We start from the raw sequence: 26229 nt of genomic DNA on the forward strand, positions 1-26229 counted from the left end.
CCTCCTCCGTCTCCTATAGAACCATGTGTTTAACCTCCTCCTCCGTCTCCTATAGAACCATGTGTTTAACCTCCTCCTCCGTCTCCTATAGAACCATGTGTTTAACCTCCTGTGTTCCTATAGAACCATGTGTTTAACCCTCCTCCGTCTCCTATAGAACCATGTGTTTAACCTCCTCCTCCGTCTCCTATAGAACCATGTGTTTAACCTCCTCCTCCGTCTCCTATAGAACCATGTGTTTAACCTCCTCCTCCGTCTCCTATAGAACCATGTGTTTAACCTCCTCCTCCGTCTCCTATAGAACCATGTGTTTAACCTCCTCCTCCGTCTCCTATAGAACCATGTGTTTAACCATGTGTTTAACCTCCTCCTCCGTCTCCTATAGAACCATGTGTTTAACCTCCTCCTCCGTCTCCTATAGAACCATGTGTTTAACCTCCTCCTCCGTCTCCTATAGAACCATGTGTTTAACCTCCTCCTCCGTCTCCTATAGAACCATGTGTTTAACCTCCTCCTCCGTCTCCTATAGAACCATGTGTTTAACCTCCTCCTCCGTCTCCTATAGAACCATGTGTTTAACCTCCTCCTCCGTCTCCTATAGAACCATGTGTTTAACCTCCTCCTCCGTCTCCTATAGAACCATGTGTTTAACCTCCTCCTCCGTCTCCTATAGAACCATGTGTTTAACCTCCTCCTCCGTCTCCTATAGAACCATGTGTTTAACCTCCTCCTCCGTCTCCTATAGAACCATGTGTTTAACCTCCTCCTCCGTCTCCTATAGAACCATGTGTTTAACCTCCTCCTCCGTCTCCTATAGAACCATGTGTTTAACCTCCTCCTCCGTCTCCTATAGAACCATGTGTTTAACCTCCTCCTCCGTCTCCTATAGAACCATGTGTTTAACCTCCTCCGTCTCCTATAGAACCATGTGTTTAACCTCCTCCGTCTCTCCTCCGTCTCCTAGAACCATGTGTTTAACCTCCTCCTCCGTCTCCTATAGAACCATGTGTTTAACCTCCTCCTCCGTCTCCTATAGAACCATGTGTTTAACCTCCTCCTCCGTCTCCTATAGAACCATGTGTTTAACCTCCTCCTCCGTCTCCTATAGAACCATGTGTTTCCTCCGTCTCCTAGAACCATGTCCGTCTCCTATAGAACCATGTGTTTAACCTCCTCCTCCGTCTCCTATAGAACCATGTGTTTAACCTCCTCCTCCTCCGTCTCCTATAGAACCATGTGTTTAACCTCCTCCTCCGTCTCCTATAGAACCATGTGTTTAACTCCTCCTCCCGTCTCCTATAGAACCATGTGTTTAACCTCCTCCGTCCTCCTCCTCCTCCTATAGAACCATGTGTTTAACCTCCTCCTCCGTCTCCTATAGAACCATGTGTTTAACCTCCTCCTCCTCCGTCTCCTATAGAACCATGTGTTTAACCTCCTCCTCCGTCTCCTATAGAACCATGTGTTTAACCTCCTCCCCTCCTATAGAACCATGTGTTTTCCTCCGTCTCCTATAGAACCCTAACCCTCCTCCTCCGTCTCCTATAGAACCATGTGTTTAACCTCCTCCTCCGTCTCCTATAGAACCATGTGTTTAAACCTCCTCGTCTCCGTCTCCTATAGAACCATGTGTTTAACCTCCTCCTCCGTCTCCTCCGTCTCCTATAGAACCATGTGTTTAACCTCCTCCTCCTCCGTCTCCTATAGAACCATGTGTTTAACCACCTCCTCCTCCGTCTCCTATAGAACCATGTGTTTAACCACCTCCGTCTCCTATAGAACCATGTGTTTAACCTCCTCCTCCTCCGTCTCCTATAGAACCATGTGTTTAACCTCCTCCTCCGTCTCCTATAGAACCATGTGTTTAACCTCCTCCTCCGTCTCCTATAGAACCATGTGTTTAACCACCTCCTCCTCCGTCTCCTATAGAACCATGTGTTTAACCTCCTCCTCCGTCTCCTATAGAACCATGTGTTTAACCACCTCCTCCTCCGTCTCCTATAGAACCATGTGTTTAACCTCCTCCTCCGTCTCCTATAGAACCATGTGTTTAACCTCCTCCTCCGTCTCCTATAGAACCATGTGTTTACCTCCTCCTCCTCCTATAGAACCATGTGTTTCTCCTATAGAACCATGTGTTTAACCTCCTCCGTCTCCTATAGAACCATGTGTTTAAACCTCCTCCTCCGTCTCCTATAGAACCATGTGTTTAACCTCCTCCTCCTCCGTCTCCTATAGAACCATGTGTTTAACCTCCTCCTCCTCCTCCATGTGTCTCCTATAGAACCATGTGTTTCCTCCGTCTCCTCCTCCTCCTCCTCCGTCTCCTATAGAACCATAGAACTATAGAACCATGTGTTTAACCTCCTCCTCCGTCTCCTATAGAACCATGTGTTTAACCACCTCCTCCTCCGTCTCCTATAGAACCATGTGTTTAACCTCCTCCGTCTCCTATAGAACCATGTGTTTAAACCTCCTCCTCCGTCTCCTATAGAACCATGTGTTTAACCTCCTCCTCCGTCTCCTATAGAACCTCCGTCTCCTATAGAACCATGTGTTTAACCTCCTCCTCCGTCTCCTATAGAACCATGTGTTTAACCTCCTCCTCCGTCTCCTATAGAACCATGTGTTAAACCTCCTCCTCCGTCTCCTATAGAACCATGTGTTTAACCTCCTCCTCCTCCGTCTCCTATAGAACCATGTGAACCATGTGTTTAACCTCCTCCTCCGTCTCCTATAGAACCATGTGTTTAACCTCCTCCTCCGTCTCCTATAGAACCATGTGTTTCCTCCTCCTCTCCTATAGAACCATGTGTTTAACCTCCTCCTCCGTCTCCTATAGAACCATGTGTTTAACCTCCTCCTCCTCCGTCTCCTATAGAACCATGTGTTTAACCTCCTCCTCCTCCGTCTCCTATAGAACCATGTGTTTAACCTCCTCCTCCTCCGTCTCCTATAGAACCATGTGTTTAACCTCCTCCTCCTCCGTCTCCTATAGAACCATGTGTTTAACCTCCTCCTCCTCCTAGAACCATGTGTTTCTCCTCCGTCTCCTATAGAACCATGTGTTTAACCTCCTCCTCCGTCTCCTATAGAACCATGTGTTTAACCTCCTCCTCCGTCTCCTATAGAACCATGTGTTTAACCACCTCCTCCTCCGTCTCCTATAGAACCATGTGTTTAACCTCCTCCTCCTCCGTCTCCTATAGAACCATGTGTTTAACCTCCTCCTCCTCCGTCTCCTATAGAACCATGTGTTTAACCTCCTCCTCCTCCGTCTCCTATAGAACCATGTGTTTAACCTCCTCCTCCTCCGTCTCCTATAGAACCATGTGTTTAACCTCCTCCTCCGTCTCCTATAGAACCATGTGTTTAACCTCCTCCTCCTCCGTCTCCTATAGAACCATGTGTGTTTCCTCCTCCGTCTCCTATAGAACCATGTGTTTAACCTCCTCCTCCGTCTCCTATAGAACCATGTGTTTACCCTCCTCCTCGTCTCCTATAGAACCATGTGTTTAACCTCCTCCTCCGTCTCCTATAGAACCATGTGTTTAACCTCCTCCTCCTCCGTCTCCTATAGAACCATGTGTTTAACCTCCTCCTCCTCCGTCTCCTATAGAACCATGTGTTTAACCTCCTCCTCCGTCTCCTATAGAACCATGTGTTTAACCTCCTCCTCCTCCCTCCTCCGTCTCGTCTCCTATAGAACCATGTGTTTAACCTCCTCCTCCGTCTCCTATAGAACCATGTGTTTTCCTCCTCCTCCGTCTCCTATAGAACCATGTGTTTAACCTCCTCCTCCTCCGTCTCCTATAGAACCATGTGTTTAACCTCCTCCTCCTCCGTCTCCTATAGAACCATGTGTTTAACCTCCTCCTCCTCCGTCTCCTATAGAACCATGTGTTTAACCTCCTCCTCCTCCGTCTCCTATAGAACCATGTGTTTAACCTCCTCCTCCGTCTCCTATAGAACCATGTGTTTAACCTCCTCCTCCTCCGTCTCCTATAGAACCATGTGTTTAACCTCCTCCTCCGTCTCCTATAGAACCATGTGTTTAACCTCCGTCTCCTATAGAACCATGTGTTTAACCTCCTCCTCCTCCGTCTCCTATAGAACCATGTGTTTAACCTCCTCCTCCTCCGTCTCTATAGAACCATGTGTTTAACCTCCTCCTCCTCCGTCTCCTATAGAACCATGTGTTTAACCCTCCTCCGTCTCCTATAGAACCATGTGTTTAACCCTCCTCCTCCGTCTCCTATAGAACCATGTGTTTAACCTCCTCCTCCTCCGTCTCCTATAGAACCATGTGTTTCCCTCCTCCGTCTCCTCCTGTGTTTAACCTCCTCCTCCTCCGTCTCCTATAGAACCATGTGTTTAACCTCCTCCTCCTCCGTCTCCTATAGAACCATGTGTTTAAACCTCCTCTCCTCCGTCTCCTATAGAACCATGTGTTTAACCTCCTCCGTCTCCTATAGAACCATGTGTTTAACCTCCTCCTCCTATAGAACCATGTGTTTAACCTCCTCCTCTCCTCCTAGAACCATGTGTTTAACCTCCTCCTCTCCTCCGTCTCCTATAGAACCATGTGTTTAACCACCTCCTCCTCCGTCTCCTATAGAACCATGTGTTTGTCTCCTATAGAACCATGTGTTTAACCTCCTCCTCCTCCGTCTCCTATAGAACCATGTGTTTAACCTCCTCCTCCTCCGTCTCCTATAGAACCATGTGTTTAACCTCCTCCTCCTCCGTCTCCTATAGAACCATGTGTTTAACCTCCTCCGTCTCCTATAGAACCATGTGTTTAACCACCTCCTCCTCCGTCTCCTATAGAACCATGTGTTTAACCTCCTCCTCCTCCGTCTCCTATAGAACCATGTGTTTAACCTCCTCCTCCTCCGTCTCCTATAGAACCATGTGTTTAACCTCCTCCTCCGTCTCCTATAGAACCATGTGTTTAACCTCCTCCGTCTCCTATAGAACCATGTGTTTAACCTCCTCCTCCTCCTCCTCCTATAGAACCATGTGTTTAACCTCCTCCTCCTCCGTCTCCTATAGAACCATGTGTTTAACCTCCTCCTCCTCCGTCTCCTATAGAACCATGTGTTTAACCTCCTCCTCCTCCTCCTATAGAACCATGTGTTTAACCTCCTCCTCCTCCGTCTCCTATAGAACCATGTGTTTACCTCCTCCTCCTCCTCCGTCTCCTATAGAACCATGTGTTTAAACCTCTCCTCCGTCTCCTATAGAACCATGTGTTTAACTCCTAGAACCTCCTCCTCCGTCTCCTATAGAACCATGTGTTTAACCTCCTCCTCCGTCTCCTATAGAACCATGTGTTTAACCTCCTCCTCCTCCGTCTCCTATAGAACCATGTGTTTAACCTCCTCCTCCTCCGTCTCCTAGAACCCTCCTCCTCCGTCTCCTATATAGAACCCTGTGTTATAGAAACCTCCTCCTCCTCCGTCTCCTATAGAACCATGTGTTTAACCTCCTCCTCCTCCGTCTCCTATAGAACCATGTGTTTAACCTCCTCCTCCTCCGTCTCCTATAGAACCATGTGTTTAACCTCCTCCGTCTCCTATAGAACCATGTGTTTAACCTCCTCCTCCTCCGTCTCCTATAGAACCATGTGTTTAACCTCCTCCTCCTCCGTCTCCTATAGAACCATGTGTTTAACCTCCTCCTCCTCCGTCTCCTATAGAACCATGTGTTTAACCTCCTCCTCCTCCATCTCCTATAGAACCATGTGTTTAACCTCCTCCTCCCTCCTCTCCTATAGAACCATGTGTTTTAACCTCCTCCTCCGTCTCCTATAGAACCATGTGTTTAACCTCCTCCTCCTCCGTCTCCTATAGAACCATGTGTTTAACCTCCTCCTCCTCCGTCTCCTATAGAACCATGTGTTTAACCTCCTCCTCCTCCGTCTCCTATAGAACCATGTGTTTAACCTCCTCCTCCTCCGTCTCCTATAGAACCATGTGTTCCTCCTCCTCCTCCTCTCCTCCGTCTCCTATAGAACCATGTGTTTAACCTCCTCCTCCGTCTCCTATAGAACCATGTGTTTAACTAGAACCTCCTCCTCCGTCTCCTATAGAACCATGTGTTTAACCTCCTCCTCCTCCGTCTCCTATAGAACCATGTGTTTAACCTCCTCATGTCTCCTTAGAACCATGTGTTTAACCTCCTCCGTCTCCTATAGAACCATGTGTTTAACCTCCTCCTCCTCCGTCTCCTATAGAACCATGTGTTTAACCTCCTCCTCCTCCGTCTCCTATAGAACCATGTGTTTAACCTCCTCCTCCTCCGTCTCCTATAGAACCATGTGTTTAACCTCCTCCTCCTCCGTCTCCTATAGAACCATGTGTTTAACCTCCTCCTCCTCCGTCTCCTATAGAACCATGTGTTTAAACCTCCTCCTCCGTCTCCTATAGAACCATGTGTTTAACCTCCTCCTCCTCCTAGAACCGTCTCCTATAGAACCATGTGTTTAACCTCCTCCTCCTCCGTCTCCTATAGAACCATGTGTTTAACCTCCTCCTCCTCCGTCTCCTATAGAACCATGTGTTTAACCTCCTCCTCCGTCTCCTATAGAACCATGTGTTTAACCTCCTCCTCCGTCTCCTATAGAACCATGTGTTTAAACCTCCGTCTCCTATAGAACCATGTGTTTAACCTCCTCCTCCTCCTATAGAACCATGTGTTTCCTCCGTCTCCTATAGAACCATGTGTTTAACCTCCTCCTCCTCCGTCTCCTATAGAACCATGTGTTTAACCTCCTCCTCCTCCGTCTCCTATAGAACCATGTGTTTAACCTCCTCCTCCTCCGTCTCCTATAGAACCATGTGTTTAACCTCCTCCTCCTCCGTCTCCTATAGAACCATGTGTTTAACCTCCTCCTCCTCCGTCTCCTATAGAACCATGTGTTTAACCTCCTCCGTCTCCTATAGAACCATGTGTTTAACCTCCTCCTCCTCCGTCTCCTATAGAACCATGTGTTTAACCACCTCCTCCTCCGTCTCCTATAGAACCATGTCCGTTTAACCTCCTCCTCCGTCTCCTATAGAACCATGTGTTTAACCACCTCCTCCTCCCTATAGAACCATGTGTTTAACCACCTCCTCCCGTCTCCTATAGAACCATGTGTTTAACCTCCTCCTCCTCCGTCTCCTATAGAACCATGTGTTTAACCTCCTCCTCCTCCGTCTCCTATAGAACCATGTGTTTAACCTCCTCCTCCGTCTCCTATAGAACCATGTGTTTAACCTCCTCCTCCTCCGTCTCCTATAGAACCATGTGTTTAACCTCCTCCTCCTCCGTCTCCTATAGAACCATGTGTTTAACCTCCTCCTCCTCCGTCTCCTATAGAACCATGTGTTTAACCTCCTCCTCCTCCGTCTCCTATAGAACCATGTGTTTAACCTCCTCCTCCTCCGTCTCCTATAGAACCATGTGTTTAACCTCCTCCTCCGTCTCCTCCTCCTCCGTCTCCTAGAACCATGTGTTTAACCTCCGTCTCCTATAGAACCATGTGTTTAACCTCCTCCGTCTCCTATAGAACCATGTGTTTAACCTCCTCCTCCGTCTCCTATAGAACCATGTGTTTAACCTCCTCCTCCTCCGTCTCCTATAGAACCATGTGTTTAACCTCCTCCTCCGTCTCCTATAGAACCATGTGTTTAACCTCCTCCTCCTCCGTCTCCTATAGAACCATGTGTTTAACCTCCTCCTCCCGTCTCCTATAGAACCATGTGTTTAACCTCCTCCTCCTCCGTCTCCTATAGAACCATGTGTTTAACCTCCTCCTCCGTCTCCTATAGAACCATGTGTTTCCTATAGAACCATGTGTTTAACCTCCTCCTCCTCCCTATAGAACCTCCTCCTCCTCCGTCTCCTATAGAACCATGTGTTTAACCTCCTCCCTCCGTCTCCTATAGAACCATGTGTTTAACCTCCTCCTCCGTCTCCTATAGAACCATGTGTTTAAACCTCCTCCTCCGTCTCCTATAGAACCATGTGTTTAACCTCCTCCTCCTCCGTCTCCTATAGAACCATGTGTTTAAACCTCCCTCCTCCGTCTCCTATAGAACCATGTGTTTAACCTCCTCCTCCTCCTCTCCTATAGAACCATGTGTCTTTAGAACCATGTGTTTAACCTCCTCCTCCTCCGTCTCCTATAGAACCATGTGTTTAACCTCCTCCCTCCGTCTCCTATAGAACCATGTGTTTCCGTCTCCTATAGAACCATGTGTTTAACCTCCTCCCTCCTAGAACCATGTGTCTCCTATAGAACCATGTGTTTAAACCTCCTCCTCTCCTATAGAACCATGTGTTTAACCTCCTCCTCCTCCGTCTCCTAGAACCATGTGTTTAACCTCCTCCTCCGTCTCCTATAGAACCATGTGTTTAAACCTCCTCCTCCGTCTCCTATAGAACCATGTGTTTAACCACCTCCTCCTCCGTCTCCTATAGAACCATGTGTTTAACCTCCTCCTCCTCCGTCTCCTATAGAACCATGTGTTTAACCTCCTCCTCCTCCGTCTCCTATAGAACCATGTGTTTTCCTCCTCCTCCGTCTCCTATAGAACCATGTGTTTAACCTCCTCCTCCTCCGTCTCCTATAGAACCATGTGTTTAACCTCCTCCTCCTCCGTCTCCTATAGAACCATGTGTTTAACCTCCTCCTCCGTCTCCTATAGAACCATGTGTTTAACCTCCTCCTCCTCCTCTCCTATAGAACCATGTGTTTAACCTCCTCCTCCTCCTCCGTCTCCTATAGAACCATGTGTTTAACCTCCTCCTCCTCCGTCTCCTATAGAACCATGTGTTTAACCTCCTCCTCCTCCGTCTCCTATAGAACCATGTGTTTAACCTCCTCCGTCTCCTATAGAACCATGTGTTTAACCTCCTCCTCCTCCGTCTCCTATAGAACCATGTGTTTAACCTCCTCCTCCGTCTCCTATAGAACCATGTGTTTAACCTCCTCCTCCTCCGTCTCCTATAGAACCATGTGTTTAACCTCCTCCTCCTCCGTCTCCTATAGAACCATGTGTTTAACCTCCTCCTCCTCCGTCTCCTATAGAACCATGTGTTTAACCTCCTCCTCCTCCGTCTCCTATAGAACCATGTGTTTAACCTCCTCCTCCTCCGTCTCCTATAGAACCATGTGTTTAACCTCCTCCTCCTCCGTAGAACCTCCTATAGAACCATGTGTTTAACCTCCTCCTCCTCCGTCTCCTATAGAACCATGTGTTTAACCTCCTCCTCCTCCGTCTCCTATAGAACCATGTGTTTCCTCCGTCTCCTATAGAACCTCCTCCTCCGTCTCCTATAGAACCATGTGTTTAACCTCCTCCTCCTCCGTCTCCTATAGAACCATGTGTTTAACCTCCTCCTCCTCCGTCTCCTATAGAACCATGTGTTTTTAACCTAGAACCTCCTCCTCCGTCTCCTATAGAACCATGTGTTTAACCTCCTCCTCCTCCGTCTCCTATAGAACCATGTGTTTAACCTCCTCCTCCTCCGTCTCCTAGAACCATGTGTTTAACCATGTGTTTAGAACCTCCTCCTCCTCCGTCTCCTATAGAACCATGTGTTTAACCTCCTCCTCCTCCGTCTCCTATAGAACCATGTGTTTAACCTCCTCCTCCTCCGTCTCCTATAGAACCATGTGTTTAACCTCCTCCTCCTCCGTCTCCTATAGAACCATGTGTTTAACCTCCTCCGTCTCCTATAGAACCATGTGTTTAACCTCCTCCTCCGTCTCCTATAGAACCATGTGTTTAACCTCCTCCTCCTCCGTCTCCTATAGAACCATGTGTTTAACCTCCTCCTCCTCCGTCTCCTATAGAACCATGTGTTTAACCTCCTCCTCCTCCGTCTCCTATAGAACCATGTGTTTTTCCTCCTCCTCCGTCTCCTAGAACCATGTGTTTAACCTCCTCCTCCTCCTATAGAACCATGTGTTTAACCTCCTCCTCCTCCGTCTCCTATAGAACCATGTGTTTAACCTCCTCCTCCGTCTCCTATAGAACCATGTGTTTAACCTCCTCCTCCGTCTCCTATAGAACCATGTGTTTAACCTCCTCCTCCTCCGTCTCCTATAGAACCATGTGTTTAACCTCCTCCTCCGTCTCCTATAGAACCATGTGTTTAACCTCCTCCTCCTCCGTCTCCTATAGAACCATGTGTTTAACCTCCTCCTCCTCCTTCTCCTATAGAACCATGTGTTTAACCTCCTCCTCCTCCTCCTCCTCCGTCTCCTATAGAACCATGTGTTTAACCTCCTCCTCCTCCGTCTCCTATAGAACCATGTGTTTAACCTCCTCCTCCTCCGTCTCCTATAGAACCATGTGTTTAACCTCCTCCTCCTCCGTCTCCTATAGAACCATGTGTTTAACCTCCTCCTCCTCTATAGAACCATGTGTTTCTCCTCCTATAGAGAACCATGTGTTTAACCTCCTCCTCCTCCGTCTCCTATAGAACCATGTGTTTAACCTCCTCCTATAGAACCATGTGTTTAACCTCCTCCTATAGAACCATGTGTTTAACCTCCTCCTATAGAACCATGTGTTTAACCTCCTCCTCCTCCTCCTATAGAACCATGTGTTTAACCTCCTCCTCCTCCGTCTCCTATAGAACCATGTGTTTAACCTCCTCCTCCTCCGTCTCCTATAGAACCATGTGTTTAACCTCCTCCTCCTCCGTCTCCTATAGAACCATGTGTTTAACCTCCTCCTCCTCCGTCTCCTATAGAACCATGTGTTTAACCTCCTCCTCCTCCGTCTCCTATAGAACCATGTGTTTAACCTCCTCCTCCTCCGTCTCCTATAGAACCATGTGTTTAACCTCCTCCTCCTCCGTCTCCTATAGAACCATGTGTTTAACTCCTATAGAACCTCCTCCTCCGTCTCCTATAGAACCATGTGTTTAACCTCCTCCTCCTCCGTCTCCTATAGAACCATGTGTTTAACCTCCTCCTCCTCCTCTCCTATAGAACCATGTGTTTAACCTCCTCCTCCTCCGTCTCCTATAGAACCATGTGTTTAACCTCCTCCTCCTCCGTCTCCTATAGAACCATGTGTTTAACCTCCATGTGTTTACCACCTCCTCCTCCTCCGTCCTATAGAACCATGTGTTTAACCTCCTCCTCCTCCGTCCTATAGAACCATGTGTTTAACCTCCTCCTCCTCCGTCTCCTATAGAACCATGTGTTTAACCTCCTCCTCCTCCGTCTCCTATAGAACCATGTGTTTAACCTCCTCCTCCTCCGTCTCCTATAGAACCATGTGTTTAACCTCCTCCTCCTCCGTCTCCTATAGAACCATGTGTTTAACCTCCTCCTCCTCCGTCTCCTATAGAACCATGTGTTTAACCTCCTCCTCCTCCGTCTCCTATAGAACCATGTGTTTAACCTCCTCCTCCTCCGTCTCCTATAGAACCATGTGTTTAACCTCCTCCTCCTCCGTCTCCTATAGAACCATGTGTTTAACCTCCTCCTCCTCCGTTTAACCTCCTCCTCCTCCTATAGAACCATGTGTTTAACCTCCTCCTCCTCCGTCTCCTATAGAACCATGTGTTTAACCTCCTCCTCCTCCGTCTCCTATAGAACCATGTGTTTAACCTCCTCCTCCTCCGTCTCCTATAGAACCATGTGTTTAACCTCCTCCTCCTCCGTCTCCTATAGAACCATGTGTTTAACCTCCTCCTCCTATAGAACCATGTGTTTAACCTCCTCCTCCTCCTCCTATAGAACCATGTGTTTAACCTCCTCCTCCTCCGTCTCCTATAGAACCATGTGTTTAACCTCCTCCTCCGTCTCCTATAGAACCATGTGTCTCCTATAGAACCATGTGTTTAACCTCCTCCGTCTCCTATAGAACCATGTGTTTAACCTCCTCCTCCTCCGTCTCCTATAGAACCATGTGTTTAACCTCCTCCTCCTCCGTCTCCTATAGAACCATGTGTTTAACCTCCTCCTCCTCCGTCTCCTATAGAACCATGTGTTTAACCACCTCCTCCTCCGTCTCCTATAGAACCATGTGTTTAACCACCTCCTCCTCCGTCTCCTATAGAACCATGTGTTTAACCACCTCCTCCTCCGTCTCCTATAGAACCATGTGTTTAACCACCTCCTCCGTCTCCTATAGAACCATGTGTTTAACCTCCTCCTCCATCTCCTATAGAACCATGTGTTTAACCTCCTCCTCCGTCTCCTATAGAACCATGCCCCAGGGGCAAAGAGAATCAAGCTGGACACTCCAGAGGAGATTTCTAAATGGAGAGAGGAGAGGCGCAGGTCAGTACTGTAGTATGTTTTTAAACATGGTAAAACTTTGTAAGATCCAGTCACTAATCAGCAATGCTTTTGTTTCCTCAATTTCTCTTGAAATGACTACTTCTGGATTAGATCTGATTCTGTGGTCCAGATGAAAAATGTGCTGTTACCACCAGTATCGGGGCCTAATATTAACACCTGACAAATTTGGGTAGATTCTGGCAGTAGTAAGATGTCTACTTTACCAGCCATGTGGACTGGTACCCCCTGTATATAGTCTCCACATTGACTCTGTACTGGTACCCCCTGTATATAGACTCCACATTGACTCTGTACCGTAACACCCTGTATATAGTCTCCACATTGACTCTGTACCGGTACCCCCTGTATATAGCCTCCTCATTGACTCTGTACCGGTACCCCCTGTATATAGTCTCCACATTGACTCTGTACTGGTACCCCCTGTATATAGTCTCCACATTGACTCTGTACTGGTACCCCCTGTATATAGACTCCACATTGACTCTGTACCGTAACACCCTGTATATAGTCTCCACATTGACTCTGTACTGGTACCCCCTGTATATAGTCTCCACATTGACTCTGTACTGGTACCCCCTGTATATAGTCTCCACATTGACTCTGTACTGGTACCCCCTGTATATAGTCTCCACATTGACTCTGTACTGGTACCCCCTGTATATAGTCTCCACATTGACTCTGTACTGGTACCCCCTGTATATAGTCTCCACATTGACTCTGTACTGGTACCCCCTGTATATAGCCTCCACATTGACTCTGTACCGGTACCCCCTGTAGAGAGTCTCCACATTGACTCTGTACCGGTACCCCCTGTATATAGCCTCCACATTGACTCTGTACCGGTACCCCCTGTAGAGAGTCTCCACATTGACTCTGTACCGGTACCCCCCCGTTCAGTGTAAGCAGAGTCTGGGTACATGCAGCAGTTTGGGCCACCTGGCTCGTTGCGAACTGTGTGGAAACCGTTTCTTCATAACAAAGACCGTAATTAATTTGCCAGAATTGTACATAATTATGACATAACATTGAAGGTTGTGCAATGTAACAGCAATATCTAGACTTAGGGATGCCACCCGTTAGATAAAATACAGAACGGTTCCGTATTTCACTGAAATAATAAACGTTTAGTTTTCAAAATTATCGTTTCCGTATTTGACCATATTAATGACTTAAGGCTCATATATTTCTGTGTTTATTACATTATAATTAAGTCTATTATTTGAGCAGTCTGACTGAGCGGTGGTAGGCAGCAACAGGCTCGTAAGCATTCATTCAAACCACACTTTCCTCCGTTTGCCAGAACTACTACTACAACTACTACTACAACTACTATTATTTGTTATTATATTTATTTCACCTTTATTTAACCAGGGAGGCTAGTTGAGAACACCTTTATTTAACCAGGTAGGCCAGTTGAGAACACCTTTATTTAACCAGGTAGGCTAGTTGAGAACACCTTTATTTAACCAGGTGGGCCAGTTGAGAACACCTTTATTTAACCAGGTGGGCCAGGTGAGAACACCTTTATTTAACCAGGTGGGCCAGTTGAGAACACCTTTATTTAACCAGGTGGGCCAGTTGAGAACACCTTTATTTAACCAGGTGGGCCAGGTGAGAACACCTTTATTTAACCAGGTGGGCCAGGTGAGAACACCTTTATTTAACCAGGTGGGCCAGTTGAGAACACCTTTATTTAACCAGGGGGGCCAGTTGAGAACACCTTTATTTAACCAGGTGGGCCAGTTGAGAACAAGTTCTCATTTGCAACTGCAACCTGGCCAAGATAAAGCATAGCAGTGTGAACAGACATCAGAGTTACTCATGGAGTAAACAATAAACAAGTCAGTAACACAGTAGAAAAAAGAGAGTCTATATACATTGTGTGCAAAAGGCATGAGGTAGGCGAATAATTACAATTTTTCAGATTAACACTGGAGTGATAGCTGCTCAGATAGCAGATGTTTGAAGTTTGTGAGGGAGTTTGTTATGGTCCTTCTGTGGCTCAGTTGGTAGAGCATGGCGCTTGTAACGCCAGGGTAGTGGGTTCGATTCCCGGGACCACCCATACGTAGAATGTATGCACACATGACTGTAAGTCGCTTTGGATAAAAGCGTCAGCTAAATGGCATTTATTATTATTATTAGATAAAAGTCTCCAACTTCAGCCATTTTTGCAATTCATTCCAGTCACAGGCAGCAGAGAACTGGAACGAAAGGCGGCCAAATGAGGTGTTGGCTTTAGGGATGATCAGTGAGATACACCTGCTGGACCGCGTGCTACGGGTGGGTGTTGCCATCGTGACCAGTGAACTGAGATAAGGCGGAGCTTTACCTAGCATGGCCTTGTAGATGACCTGGAGCCAGTGGGTCTGGCGATGAATATGTATGACTTCAAGCCCATCAACTCCCGAGGCTGGCAGTACTATAGTGCCTATAAGAACATCCAATAGTCAAAGGTCTATGAAATACAAATGGTATAGAGAGAAATAGTCCTATAATAACTACAACCTAAAACTTCTTAACTGGGAATATTGAAGACTCATGTTTTAAGGAACCATCAGCTTTCATATGTTCTGAGCAAGGAACTTAAACGTTAGCTTTTTTACATGGCACATATTGCACTTTTACTTCTCCAAAACTTTTTGTTTTTGCATTATTTAAACCAAATTGAACACGTTTCATTATTTATTTGAGACTAAATTGTTTTTTTATTTATGTATTATACTAAGTTAAAATAAGTGTTCATTCAGTATTGTTGTAATTGTCATTATTACAAATATATATAAACAGAAATTGTCCGATTTTTAATCGGTATCGGCTTTTTGTGGTCCTCCAATCGGTATCGGAGTTGAAAAATCCTAATCGGCCGACCTCTATTATAGAGCCTCGCTTGTTATTTTTCTGCTGCTGTTTCATTATTTGTTCCTTTTATTTTCTATTTCCGTATCTATTTTCTACTTACAAATAAGTGTTATTTATTTTCATAAAGCTGTTGGTTAAGGGCTTGTAAGTCAGCATTTCACTAAGGTCGACACCTGTTGTATTCGGTGCATGTGACAAATAAAATAGAATTTGACATGCGGCAATGTTGATGACAACAACGCTGTTTCCACTTTGCTTTTTAATATTAATCCACTAGCCTTCTGTAATTACACTATTAGCTAATGCTAATTGCTACCTAGCTAACAAATGTACTGAGTCCAAGCAAACGTAACGAGCAAATACAGCCTGATAATACCAGTGATGGTGTAGAACTAAATCTGCATGTTTTTTGTGCAACAGTAACTTCTAAATCAGAGGAATTCACGAAGCAAGAATATGTTAGCTTCGTGAAGTAGGTAAGAGAGAACATTCAATGTAGCCAAATATTTTAGTCTCCTAGGAAACACTTGTCAACACTTTGGTTCCTCCCCTGTCACAGTAACTCCTCCCCTGTCACAGTAACTCCTCCCCTGTCACAGTAACTCCTCCCTGGCATTTTAATTTATCAAACACTGTATTCGTGCCCACTATTATATTCTAACTATAACATTTGAATAATCATTCTATTTCCATGATTCCAACAGTTCACCCAAGTGTTAAGCTCTAAATCACAAGTCAAATTGCAATTTCAACATTTGGTTAAAAATAAGGCCTAGATTGTTTGCCCATATCATGCAGCCCTACGTGGCATTGTGGAAATTCTCAAATGAGTGCAGAATTTCTTGAACAGTATAAAACAATCAGAATAGAGAGAGACCCATTGATATCACTTAGACTGTACAGTACGTGTTGCCACCCTGGGGTCATGTCCCCAGGGGTGACAACACAAACTGTGGGTAGACATTCAGAGACTTGTCCCGAAGCCACTCCTGCGTTGTCTTGGCTGTGTGCTTAGTGTCGTTGTCTTGTTGGAAGGTGAACCTTCGCCCCAGTTTGAGGTCCTGAGCGTTCTGGAGCAGGTTTTCAGCAAGGATCTCTCTGTACTTTGCTCCGTTCATCTTTCCCTCGATCCTGACTAGTCTCCCAGTCTCTGCCGCTGAAAAACATCCCCACAGCATGATGCTGCCACCACCATGCTTCACCGTAGGCATGGTGCCAGGTTTCCTCCAGACATGATGGTTGGCATTCAGACCAGAGAATCTTGTTTCTTATGGTCTGAGAGTCTTTAGGTGTCTTGGCAAACTCCAAGTGGGCTGTCATGTGCCTTTTACTGAGGAGTTGCTTCCATCTGGCCACTCTACCAGAAAGGCCTGATTGGTGGAGGGCTGCAGAGATGGTTGTCCTTCTGGAAGGTTCTCCCATCTCCACAGAGGAGCTCTGTCAGAGTGACCATCGGGTTCTTGGTCACCTCCCTGACCAAGGCCCTTCTCCCCCAATTGCTCAGTTTGGCTGGACGGCCAGGTCTAGGAAGAGTCTTGGTGGTTCCAAACTTCTTCCATTTAAGAATGATGGAGGCACTGTGTTCTTGGGGACTTTCAAAGTTGCAGCCATTTTTTTTTGGTACAATTCCCCAGATCTGTGCCTCGACACAATCCTGTCTCGGAGCTCTATGGACAATTCCTTTGACCTCATGGCTTGGTTTTTGCTCTGACATGCACTGTCAACTGTGGGACCTTGTATAGACAGGTGTGTGTCTTTCCAAATCATGTCCAATCAATTGAAATTACCACAGATGGACTCCAAGTTGTAGAAACATCTCAACGATCAATGGAAACAGGATGCACCTGAGCTCAACTTTGAGTCTCATAGCAAAGGGTCTGAATACTTATGTAAATGAGGTATCTGTTTATTTTTTATCGTAACACCTGTTTTCGCTTTATCCTTCAAGGGGTATTGTGTAGATCGCTTCTTTTTTTAAATCAATTTTGTAACGTAACACGTGGTAAAATTCAAGGGGTCTGAACATTTTCCGAAAGTAGGGTGTTTTTGTTCCAGTTTGTTTAGCTGTCTATAGAAGCATATACAGTATAGGTGTTTTGTTAGCTTTAAGGGTATTTTTGTAGTGGTTATTTTTCAGGGGAGATCAGGTTCTCATTCTCTATGGTGACCTGAGAACAAACCATTCAACATCATTCAGTAAAACAGACACAGCCGTTTCAGATTCACTACTTTTCAATAACAAATTATTACAATCAACCAAAACACTCACAAACCAGAGTGAATCTATTCCTCATCAGCTTTCTAAACTACTGGCATTTTAGAGGTTCAGCTGACCAGCTGAGAAATGATGCATTGATGAGTATTAAACCTGTGTTCTCAGTCAACTTACTTGGTAAAATAAAAATGTGAACACTGCAGCCAAGAGTTTTAGAGTAATGGCTGCTGCATTCTGATAAATGGGAAGTCTCATAATGAGGGACTGCAGGAACGTTGAGTGTCCAGCCTGCTTTCTGTTTAGGGAGAGGCCTGGTCTAGTTCTATAAAGCCTTGAATCTCTGCTTTACCAGCTCGTCTGTCTTTTTATTTTTTACATTTTTGCCAATCCAAAAGCCCAAATAGTTATGGTTGGGAACCTGCTCAACGAGAGGACCATCACATAAATGTGGAAACCATCTGAAATATCTCAATGAGAAAAAACAGGATGTATTTAGTTTTTTCCATCGCATGAAGGACCAATTTCAAATCCACAAGGGCTTTCTGCAAGGTAACCAAATCTGATGCTCTAACAGCCTGGTCAGCAGCAGGGCCAAATCCACAAGGGCTTTCTGCAAGGTAACCAAATCTGATGCTCTAACAGCCTGGTCAGCAGCAGGGCCAAATCCACAAGGGCTTTCTGCAAGGTAACCAAATCTGATGCTCTAACAGCCTGGTCAGCAGCAGGGCCAAATCCACAAGGGCTTTCTGCAAGGTAACCACATCTGATGCTCTGACAGCCTGGTCAGCAGCAGGGCCAAATCCACAAGGGCTTTCTGCAAGGTAACCAAATCTGATGCTCTGACAGCCTGGTCTGCAGCAGGGCCAATAGTGTTATCAGCATATAGATTACTGTTAGTTTTTTGCAGATATATTATTAATATAAATAGTAAAGAGGATGGGTCCCAAAAGCAACCCTTGCGGGACACCTTTTAGTAATTTCAAGGTCACGTGACACTATCAGAAAGCACACATCAGAGCTTTGTCTCTGTCTGTACAGGAACTACCCGACCCTGGTGAACGTGGAGAAGAGGAGGAAGGTGATGGATGCCAGGGAGGAGACTGGAGCGGTGCTGGAAACCGCTCAGTTTGGGTACTTCTTCCTACATTTTTATTTGTTTTTATTGGTTGGTACAAGTTAGGTTACAAATACAACAGGATGATATTGTACTGATGCACAAGTTTCCTCCACGGAATAGTTGGGACCTATATTAGCTGAACTATTAAGGCCATGCTACAACATGCTGTGTGTTCTGTTGTCAGGAGGATGAGGGGTAGAGGTTGTGGACAGCGTGGTGGAAGGTTCCAGAGGGGTAGATGGGCCAGACCAGGTCCTCGTCAGTCAGAGAGACCGCCACACCCCACTCAACCCCCCATGGAGAGGCCTCCACCCCTCACTCAGTACCCCAGGGAGGGAGACCCACTGGGGGCTCTTGCCAACAGCGACCCAGGTCAGTCAGTGATCCAGGAACCTGCCAGAGGTTTTTAAAGGTCCTAATGTCTGTTCCTGTATACACAACCGCTGTTGACTCTGACCCCTGCAGACTCTGATACAGAGGAGCCAGTCAGTGGAGGTGGGGTGACTGTGGCCCCTAAACAAATGACATCAGGGCTGGGATCTCTGATGGCCAGCTACGGCTCCATGACCGAGAGCGACAGTGACCAGGAACCACAAGGTGAGCTATAAATGTCAGCTGTCTGTTTTCCCCGTATGGAGGCTTGTTTTCTCTGTGTGTGTGGAGGCAACAAACAGAAGACGTCGCCAATGATTCCACTGTTTTAGCTTTAATATTTTAACTTTCATTACATTTCGTTATTCAACACGTTGAGATGTAAAGTTAGTGGTGTCTCAGTCCTGCCCATCCAGAGGACCAGTCCGCTGCTGAAGGAGAACCAGGCAATGCTGAAGGCTCTGCCAGCCAAGCTCCAGAACAGTGCTTCATCTGGGGCTAAGAGGCTCTACCCTGAGCCCCCCCGGGAACCACAGCCTGGGTCTGGTCCTCATAGACCTAGTCGGGGGAGAGGAAGAGGAGCGAGAGGAGGACGAAACATGGACACCCCCCAACAGCGCCGAGCCACTCTGCTTGAGATGGTAAGACACCGGGAAAGAGGCATCAAGGCACAACTGATTTTACAAATCGCTTGAGATAAAAGTTAAACATTTTCAAGTCTGTATTGTGAATGTAGTTAGCATTTTTTTTCTACCTGCTGAATTGTTCTATGACCCCTGACCTTTACAGTTACTGGCCCCAGACATCCGCCATGAGAGGAACGTGCTCCTGCAGTGTGTTCGCTACATTGTCCGAAACAACTTCTTTGCACTGGAGGGTCAAACTCGGGACCAGCAGGGAACTCTGGGTAGAACGGTGACCGCAGATGACCCTAACCTTGACCTCCAGACACAGGAAGTGAGAGCAGATGATCTGAGGGCTCTACTCCCAGCTACCTCTGTGGTTGGTCCAGATGAAAAAGGTGACCAGGTGAGGTCATCACTAGAAGGTACCCAGAAACCACCAGTCTGTCAGGGACCTTCAGAGATGGACATTTTGAATGGTGAAGATGTTCATCCTGAGGAGATGCCAGGTGCAGCCTCTAACCCTGATGTCATAACTCAGCTGAACTCTAATCCTGAGGTCCTGGGGACTGTGGCTGAGCAGTCTGTAGCCCAACAAGTGGGAGAAGACCAGAGCATGGAGGAGAACACACAGAGTGGACCAGCCGGCTCACAGTCACATCCCCTCCAGGAAACCCCAATGGACTTGGCTGTGAATGCTAATTATGGAGATGGTCACCCTGAAGACCACTCCCAGACCTCCATCCCCAACTATGATGATGAAGTCTGGGAGACCCAAGACCCCTGAAGTCACCCTGACCCTTAAATCAAGACTGTCACCCTAACCCTTAAATCAAGACTGTCACCCTAACCCTTAAATCAAGACTGTCACCCTAAAAGCAGATTTATTCTCGATCCAGAAATGTGGTCCGGAGGCTCCCTACAGTTGCGTAGCCTCCGGAGGCTTGCAGAGGCCAACTCAAGCTCCGCATTGCCGTGCACCTCCAAATGTTGTAACCATGCAGAGCTCTGTATAGCTCCGTTTTTGACATAATTGGATGACTGTAGTTGGGGGCGGGACTTCCTGTATAAACACAAAATTCCTTCCTTCACAATAGCTCTGAAGTATGACTGACTTCTGTAGAGGCCGTATCGCAGTAAGTGCTGTACGGCCATATCGGATTGGCCATGCAGAGCCTTTAACCCTTAAATCAAGACAGTCCCCTTGACCTTTCACCTTGTCTCTGATGTTGGCGAGTTATTTCCCTACAGTCATTTATGTTTTCATCTAAACATCAACTACCTCTGGCATTTAATTTGTACTCTTCTTTTTTCAACATAGAAATAAATGACTTGTTCTACTGTGGGAATATAACCCAGGAAATCGATAGTTCTTGGACCATCTTTGTCCTTTTTCAAATCAAATGTACTTGTCACATGCTCGTGTTTAGCAGATGTTATTGCGGGTGTAGCTTACATGCATTTCGCTATGTATCAGTCTTATGGCATGTGGATGGAAGCTGTTCAGGAGCCTGTTGTTGTCAGACTTGATACAACGGTACCACTTGCCCCGCGGAAGCAGAGACAAGTCTATGGCTTAGGTGGTTATAACGGTTCTGGATGGAGGGAGCTCTGCCCCAGTGATGTACTGGGCTGTCCCACCACCCTCTGATATAGAGGTTCTGGGTGGCAGGGAGCTGGGCCCCAGTGATGTACTGGGCTGTCCCACCACCCTCTGATATAGAGGTTCTGGGTGGCAGGGAGCTGGGCCCCAGTGATGTACTGGGCTGTCCCCACCACCCTCTGATATAGAGGTTCTGGATGACAGGGAGCTGGGCCTTTGTTAACAACTACTTTTGGGGACCTTGTTAACATTACAACATGAAATCCGTGTCTTAAACGTTGCTATGTTTTGTAAATAGCGAAGAAAACGTGTAATCTGCTTGACCATATTAAAGTTACTTATCTCACAGATCACGAAGTCAGAATTTTCACTCCATTCACATGCTTATCAGTTTGAGTCATACACGGGCTTGTCATGTTGTTATTTGAACAGGCCCTGGTCTACAGTGAAATAATCTAATTTCAGTCCTCCTTTATGATGATTCATTTTGTTCTATCTCTCATAGCTCATTAGTACACCTTTGTGGTTGAAATGTATATCTATTGTGTGTCCTAGGATACAACAATTAATTGAACCCCTAACCCTGGTAACGGAGAACATCAGTTGGGTGTTGGGTTGAACCCCTAGGTCCTGGAGAACAGGTAACTGAGGACATCAGGTGGGTGTTGGGCAGAACCCCTAGGTCCTGGAGAACGGGTAACGGAGGACATCAGGTGGGTGTTGGGCAGAACCCCTAGGTCCTGGAGAACAGGTAACGGAGGTCAGGTTGGTGTTGGGCAGAGGTCCTGGAGAACATCAGGGTGGGTGTTGGGCAGAACCCCTAGGTCCTGGAGAACGGGTAACGGAGGACATCAGGTGGGTGTTGGGCAGAACCCCTAGGTCCTGGAGAACGGGTAACGGAGGACATCAGGTGGATCTGGGTGTTGGGCAGAACCCCTAGGTCCTGGAGAACATCAGTTGGGTCTGGGTGTTGGGCAGAACCCCTAGGTCCTGGAGAACATCAGTTGGGTCTGGGTGTTGGGCAGTACCCCTAGGTCCTGGAGAACATCAGTTGGGTCTGGGTGTTGGGCAGAACCCCTAGGTCCTGGAGAACATCAGTTGGGTCTGGGTGTTGGGCAGAACCCCTAGGTCCTGGAGAACATCAGTTGGGTCTGGGTGTTGGGCAGAACCCCTAGGTCCTGGAGAACATCAGTTGGGTCTGGGTGTTGGGCAGTACCCCTAGGTCCTGGAGAACATCAGTTGGGTCTGGGTGTTGGGCAGAACCCCTAGGTCCTGGAGAACATCAGTTGGGTCTGGGTGTTGGGCAGAACCCCTAGGTCCTGGAGAACATCAGTTGGGTCTGGGTGTTGGGCAGAACCCCTAGGTCCTGGAGAACATCAGTTGGGTCTGGGTGTTGGGCAGAACCCCCTAGGTCCTGGAGAACATCAGTTGGGTCTGGGTGTTGGGCAGTACCCCTAGGTCCTGGAGAACATCAGTTGGGTCTGGGTGTTGGGCAGAACCCCCTAGGTCCTGGAGAACATCAGTTGGGTCTGGGTGTTGGGCAGTACCCCTAGGTCCTGGAGAACATCAGTTGGGTCTGGGTGTTGGGCAGAACCCCTAGGTCCTGGAGAACATCAGTTGGGTCTGGGTGTTGGGCAGAACCCCTAGGTCCTGGAGAACATCAGTTGGGTCTGGGTGTTGGGCAGAACCCCCTAGGTCCTGGAGAACATCAGTTGGGTCTGGGTGTTGGGCAGAACCCCCTAGGTCCTGGAGAACATCAGTTGGGTCTGGGTGTTGGGCAGTACCCCTAGGTCCTGGAGAACATCAGTTGGATCTGGGTGTTTGGCAGTACCCCTAGGTCCTGGAGAACATCAGTTGGGTCTGGGTGTTGGGCAGAACCCCCTAGGTCCTGGAGAACATCAGTTGGGTCTGGGTGTTGGGCAGTACCCCTAGGTCCTGGAGAACATCAGTTGGATCTGGGTGTTGGGCAGTACCCCTAGGTCCTGGAGAACATCAGTTGGGTCTGGGTGTTGGGCAGTACCCCTAGGTCCTGGAGAACATCAGTTGGGTCTGGGTGTTGGGCAGAACCCCTAGGTCCTGGAGAACATCAGTTGGATCTGGGTGTTACATGTAAGGAAAGGAATCTGCTAGTCCGTAGTGAGTAATCGCAGTCCTGTTTTCCAGAAGTTATTTTAGGTCATAGGAGATGGTAGCGGCAACATTATGTACAAAACAAGTTTAAAAAAAATACATTTCAAACAACGCAAATAAACAATCAACTGGGGGCATGTAAAACGTCTGCCATCTTCTTCGGGGCCATCTTACAGTAACTTTTTGTTCAGCACTTTTGAAATGTACAGCGACAGAATTCAGAACATGGGCCTTTTTTACAGTATTCTCTCTGTACACAGTCAGAACCGTAGGATTAATAAAGGGGCATAAAAGCAGACATTTAAAGCTCTTACAATATTCAATAATTACATTTCTCTATAACAGGCTATAGAGTTATGTTCTGACATGTGCACCACAAGTTACACAATTTACGCAGCAGCATACAAGATATTTTTGGATTCATTCATTTTGTCATCAAAGTCCGGCATTCTCTGGATTTATGGTGCTTTCAAGACAACTGGGAACTCGGCAAAAAACAAGGTTAAATGATGTCAGTGATCTTCAGATCGGAGCTCTGGAAAGAGGCCTGAGTTCCCGACAAGGTTAAATGATGTCAGTGATCTTCAGATCGGAGCTCTAGAAAGAGGCCTGAGTTCCCGACATGGTTAAATGATGTCAGTGATCTTCAGATCGGAGCTCTAGAAAGAGGCCTGAGTTCCCGACATGGTTAAATGATGTCAGTGATCTTCAGATCGGAGCTCTAGAAAGAGGCCTGAGTTCCCGACATGGTTAAATGATGTCAGTGATCTTCAGATCGGAGCTCTAGAAAGAGGCCTGAGTTCCCGACTTCCGAGTTATATGACCATTTGAAAGGTATTTTCCCAGTTCCGAGTTTCCTGTTGTTTTGAGCACGGCAGAAGTCATGCTGGATTGACAGCATGGCCAATGTTGAATATTTATCTGTTTAAGCTTGGAAAAGAAACCATTAAACCCAGACTTGGGACCACGCACCCACTCCACTGAAAAGCAGGCTAGTGATTGCTTTGCAATGCTTGGAGTTAGTCACTGATTCCTTCCAAACCACTCATTGTTGAATATGCGTTTGCAATTTGTGTAATGTTTATGGCCGATGAGCTCAAGTTTTATCTATAACTTCTCTTCATATGACAAGGATTAAAAAGGATTTCCCAGTAGATTGTTGATTTGATTCATGAGTGCGAGCTAAGATTTAGAAAGTATGATGTTGACATGATCAGTCCAATCAAAGCTACTGTAGATATTTAGTATTTTTATTAGGATCCCCATTAGCTGTTGCAAAAGCAGAAGCTACTCTTCCTGGGGTCCACACAGAACACGGAACACAGAACACAGAACACGAAACATAATACATTATGACATAATACAGAACATCAATAGACAACAGGAGGACAAAACGTTTTTAAAGGCACACGTAGCATACACATCAATACACACCAACTATCTGCGTCCAATAGGGGAGAGGCGTTGTGCCGGGAGGTGTTGCTTTATCTGGTTTTTATTTGACCAATATGAGATGGAAGGAAGTTCCATGCAATAATGGCTCTATATAATACTGTACACTTTCTTGAATTTGTTCTGGATTTGTGGACTGAAAAAATCCCTGGTGGGATGTGTGTGTGTGTGTGTGTGTGTGTGTGTGTGTGTGTGTGTGTGTGTGTGTGTGTGTGTGTGTGTGTGTGTGTGGCAGAGTTGTGTGTAAATTGACTATGCAAACAATTTGTGATTTTCAACACATTGTTTCCTATAAAAATAAGTAATGCTGTTAGTATCTCAGCGCTTAGCCAAGAGAGATTGGCGTGCATGGTATTTATATCACCCGTCTGATTACAATTAAGAGCAAGATGTGCCGCTCTGTTCTGGGCCAGCTGCAGCTTAACTAGGTGTTTCCTTGCAGCACTGGACCACACGACTGGACAATAATCAAGATTAGACAAAACTAGAGCCTGCAGAACTTGCTTTTTGGAGTGTGGTATCAAAAAAGCAGAGCATCTCTATTTATTATTGACCTCTCCCCATCTTTACAACCATTGAATCTGTGTGTTTACAATCTAAGGTAATGCCAAGTAAGTTAGTCTCCTAAACTTGTTCAACAGCCATACCATTCATTACCAGATGTAGCAGAGGTCTAGAACTTAATACAATGTGATTTGCGGTCATTTTATCTGTGGCCAATGACCTTGCGCCTTCTTGGATGGCACTTCTAATGTTATGGCAGCGTCCAAGGGGTTTGAATTTTTGAGCTCTACCCTTAGATTTAGTGGTGAAGTATTCAGACTCCTTAACTTTAACATTTTGTTAAGTTAGTCTTATTCTAAAATGGATTAAATAAAAATAGTTTCTCAGCAATCTACACAAAATATGCCATAATGACAAAGCGAAAACAGGTTTTCAGAAATGTTTGCAAATGTATTTTTAAAAAACAAGTATTCAGACAGATTAATTTAAGGAGTTTTTTTTATGTCACATGGTCTGTGAAGACTCCAAGCATCATCTCATCAATTATGGACAATTCATGAACTAGGATTTTAAAACATGTTTTGATTCAACTCGTATTATATTGAATGTAAGCTACCTGTTCAGGTGTGTTAAATTGCCCGGCTGAGAGGGTAGGCTACCTGTTCTGCGTGTGTAAAATTGGCTCGGCTGAGAGGGTAGGCTACCTGTTCTGCGTGTGTTCAGGTGTGTTAAATTGCCCTGGCTGAGAGGGTAGGCAACCTGTTCTGTATGTGTTAAATTGCCCGGCTGAGAGGGTAGGCTACCTGTTCTGTGTGTGTTAAATTGCCCTGGCTGAGAGGGTAGGCTACCTGTTCTGTGTGTGTTAAATTGCCCTGGCTGAGAGGGTAGGCTACCTGTTCTGTATGTGTTAAATTGCCCTGGCTGAGAGGGTAGGCTACCTGTTCTGTGTGTGTTAAATTGCCCTGGCTGAGAGGGTAGGCTACCTGTTCTGTGTGTGTTAAATTGCCCTGGCTGAGAGGGTAGGCTACCTGTTCT

The 26229-nt window shown here is 46.4% G+C and overlaps 1 protein-coding gene and 2 long non-coding RNA genes across 15 annotated transcripts in view; 2 read left to right on the forward strand and 1 right to left on the reverse strand.

Moving 5' to 3' along the window:
- nufip1 (nuclear FMR1 interacting protein 1) overlaps positions 1 to 21456 on the forward strand; it is a 33843-nt gene extending 12387 nt beyond the window's left edge. For 2 of the 7 annotated variants that reach the window (XM_052509578.1, XM_052509579.1), the window contains exons 5-10: positions 12219 to 12295; positions 18432 to 18524; positions 18695 to 18882; positions 18976 to 19107; positions 19285 to 19523; positions 19672 to 21456. In XM_052509578.1, the coding sequence (XP_052365538.1) occupies positions 12219 to 12295; positions 18432 to 18524; positions 18695 to 18882; positions 18976 to 19107; positions 19285 to 19523; positions 19672 to 20292 (1350 nt within the window). In that variant the 3' untranslated portion in view covers positions 20293 to 21456. The remainder of the gene's footprint in view (positions 1 to 12218; positions 12296 to 18431; positions 18525 to 18694; positions 18883 to 18975; positions 19108 to 19284; positions 19524 to 19671) is intronic. The other 5 variants (XR_008119202.1, XR_008119203.1, XR_008119201.1 and 2 more) reach the window with 5 other exon arrangements.
- On the reverse strand, positions 1656 to 12201 carry LOC127924902 (uncharacterized). 6 transcript variants are annotated; one of them, XR_008119213.1, is made up of 6 exons: positions 12051 to 12201; positions 9936 to 9971; positions 8446 to 8484; positions 4774 to 4992; positions 3111 to 3191; positions 1656 to 1908 (listed from the first exon to the last, which is right to left on the reverse strand). It is a non-coding gene; the product is annotated as an uncharacterized LOC127924902 (long non-coding RNA). The 6 variants fall into 6 exon arrangements; XR_008119210.1 differs by having other exon boundaries at positions 12012 to 12201; XR_008119209.1 differs by having other exon boundaries at positions 9936 to 9968; positions 11970 to 12201.
- Positions 21457 to 21907: 451 nt separating the features above from the next.
- LOC127924901 (uncharacterized) lies at positions 21908 to 24392 on the forward strand. Of its 2 annotated transcripts, none has more exons than XR_008119207.1 (3): positions 21908 to 22048; positions 22425 to 22803; positions 23041 to 24392. It is a non-coding gene; the product is annotated as an uncharacterized LOC127924901 (long non-coding RNA). The 2 variants fall into 2 exon arrangements; XR_008119206.1 differs by having other exon boundaries at positions 21914 to 22095; positions 22567 to 22803.
- Positions 24393 to 26229: the final 1837 nt, after the last annotated feature.

Source organism: Oncorhynchus keta, unplaced genomic scaffold (assembly GCF_023373465.1).
Source record: "Oncorhynchus keta strain PuntledgeMale-10-30-2019 unplaced genomic scaffold, Oket_V2 Un_contig_4721_pilon_pilon, whole genome shotgun sequence".
Taxonomy (NCBI): domain Eukaryota; kingdom Metazoa; phylum Chordata; class Actinopteri; order Salmoniformes; family Salmonidae; genus Oncorhynchus; species Oncorhynchus keta.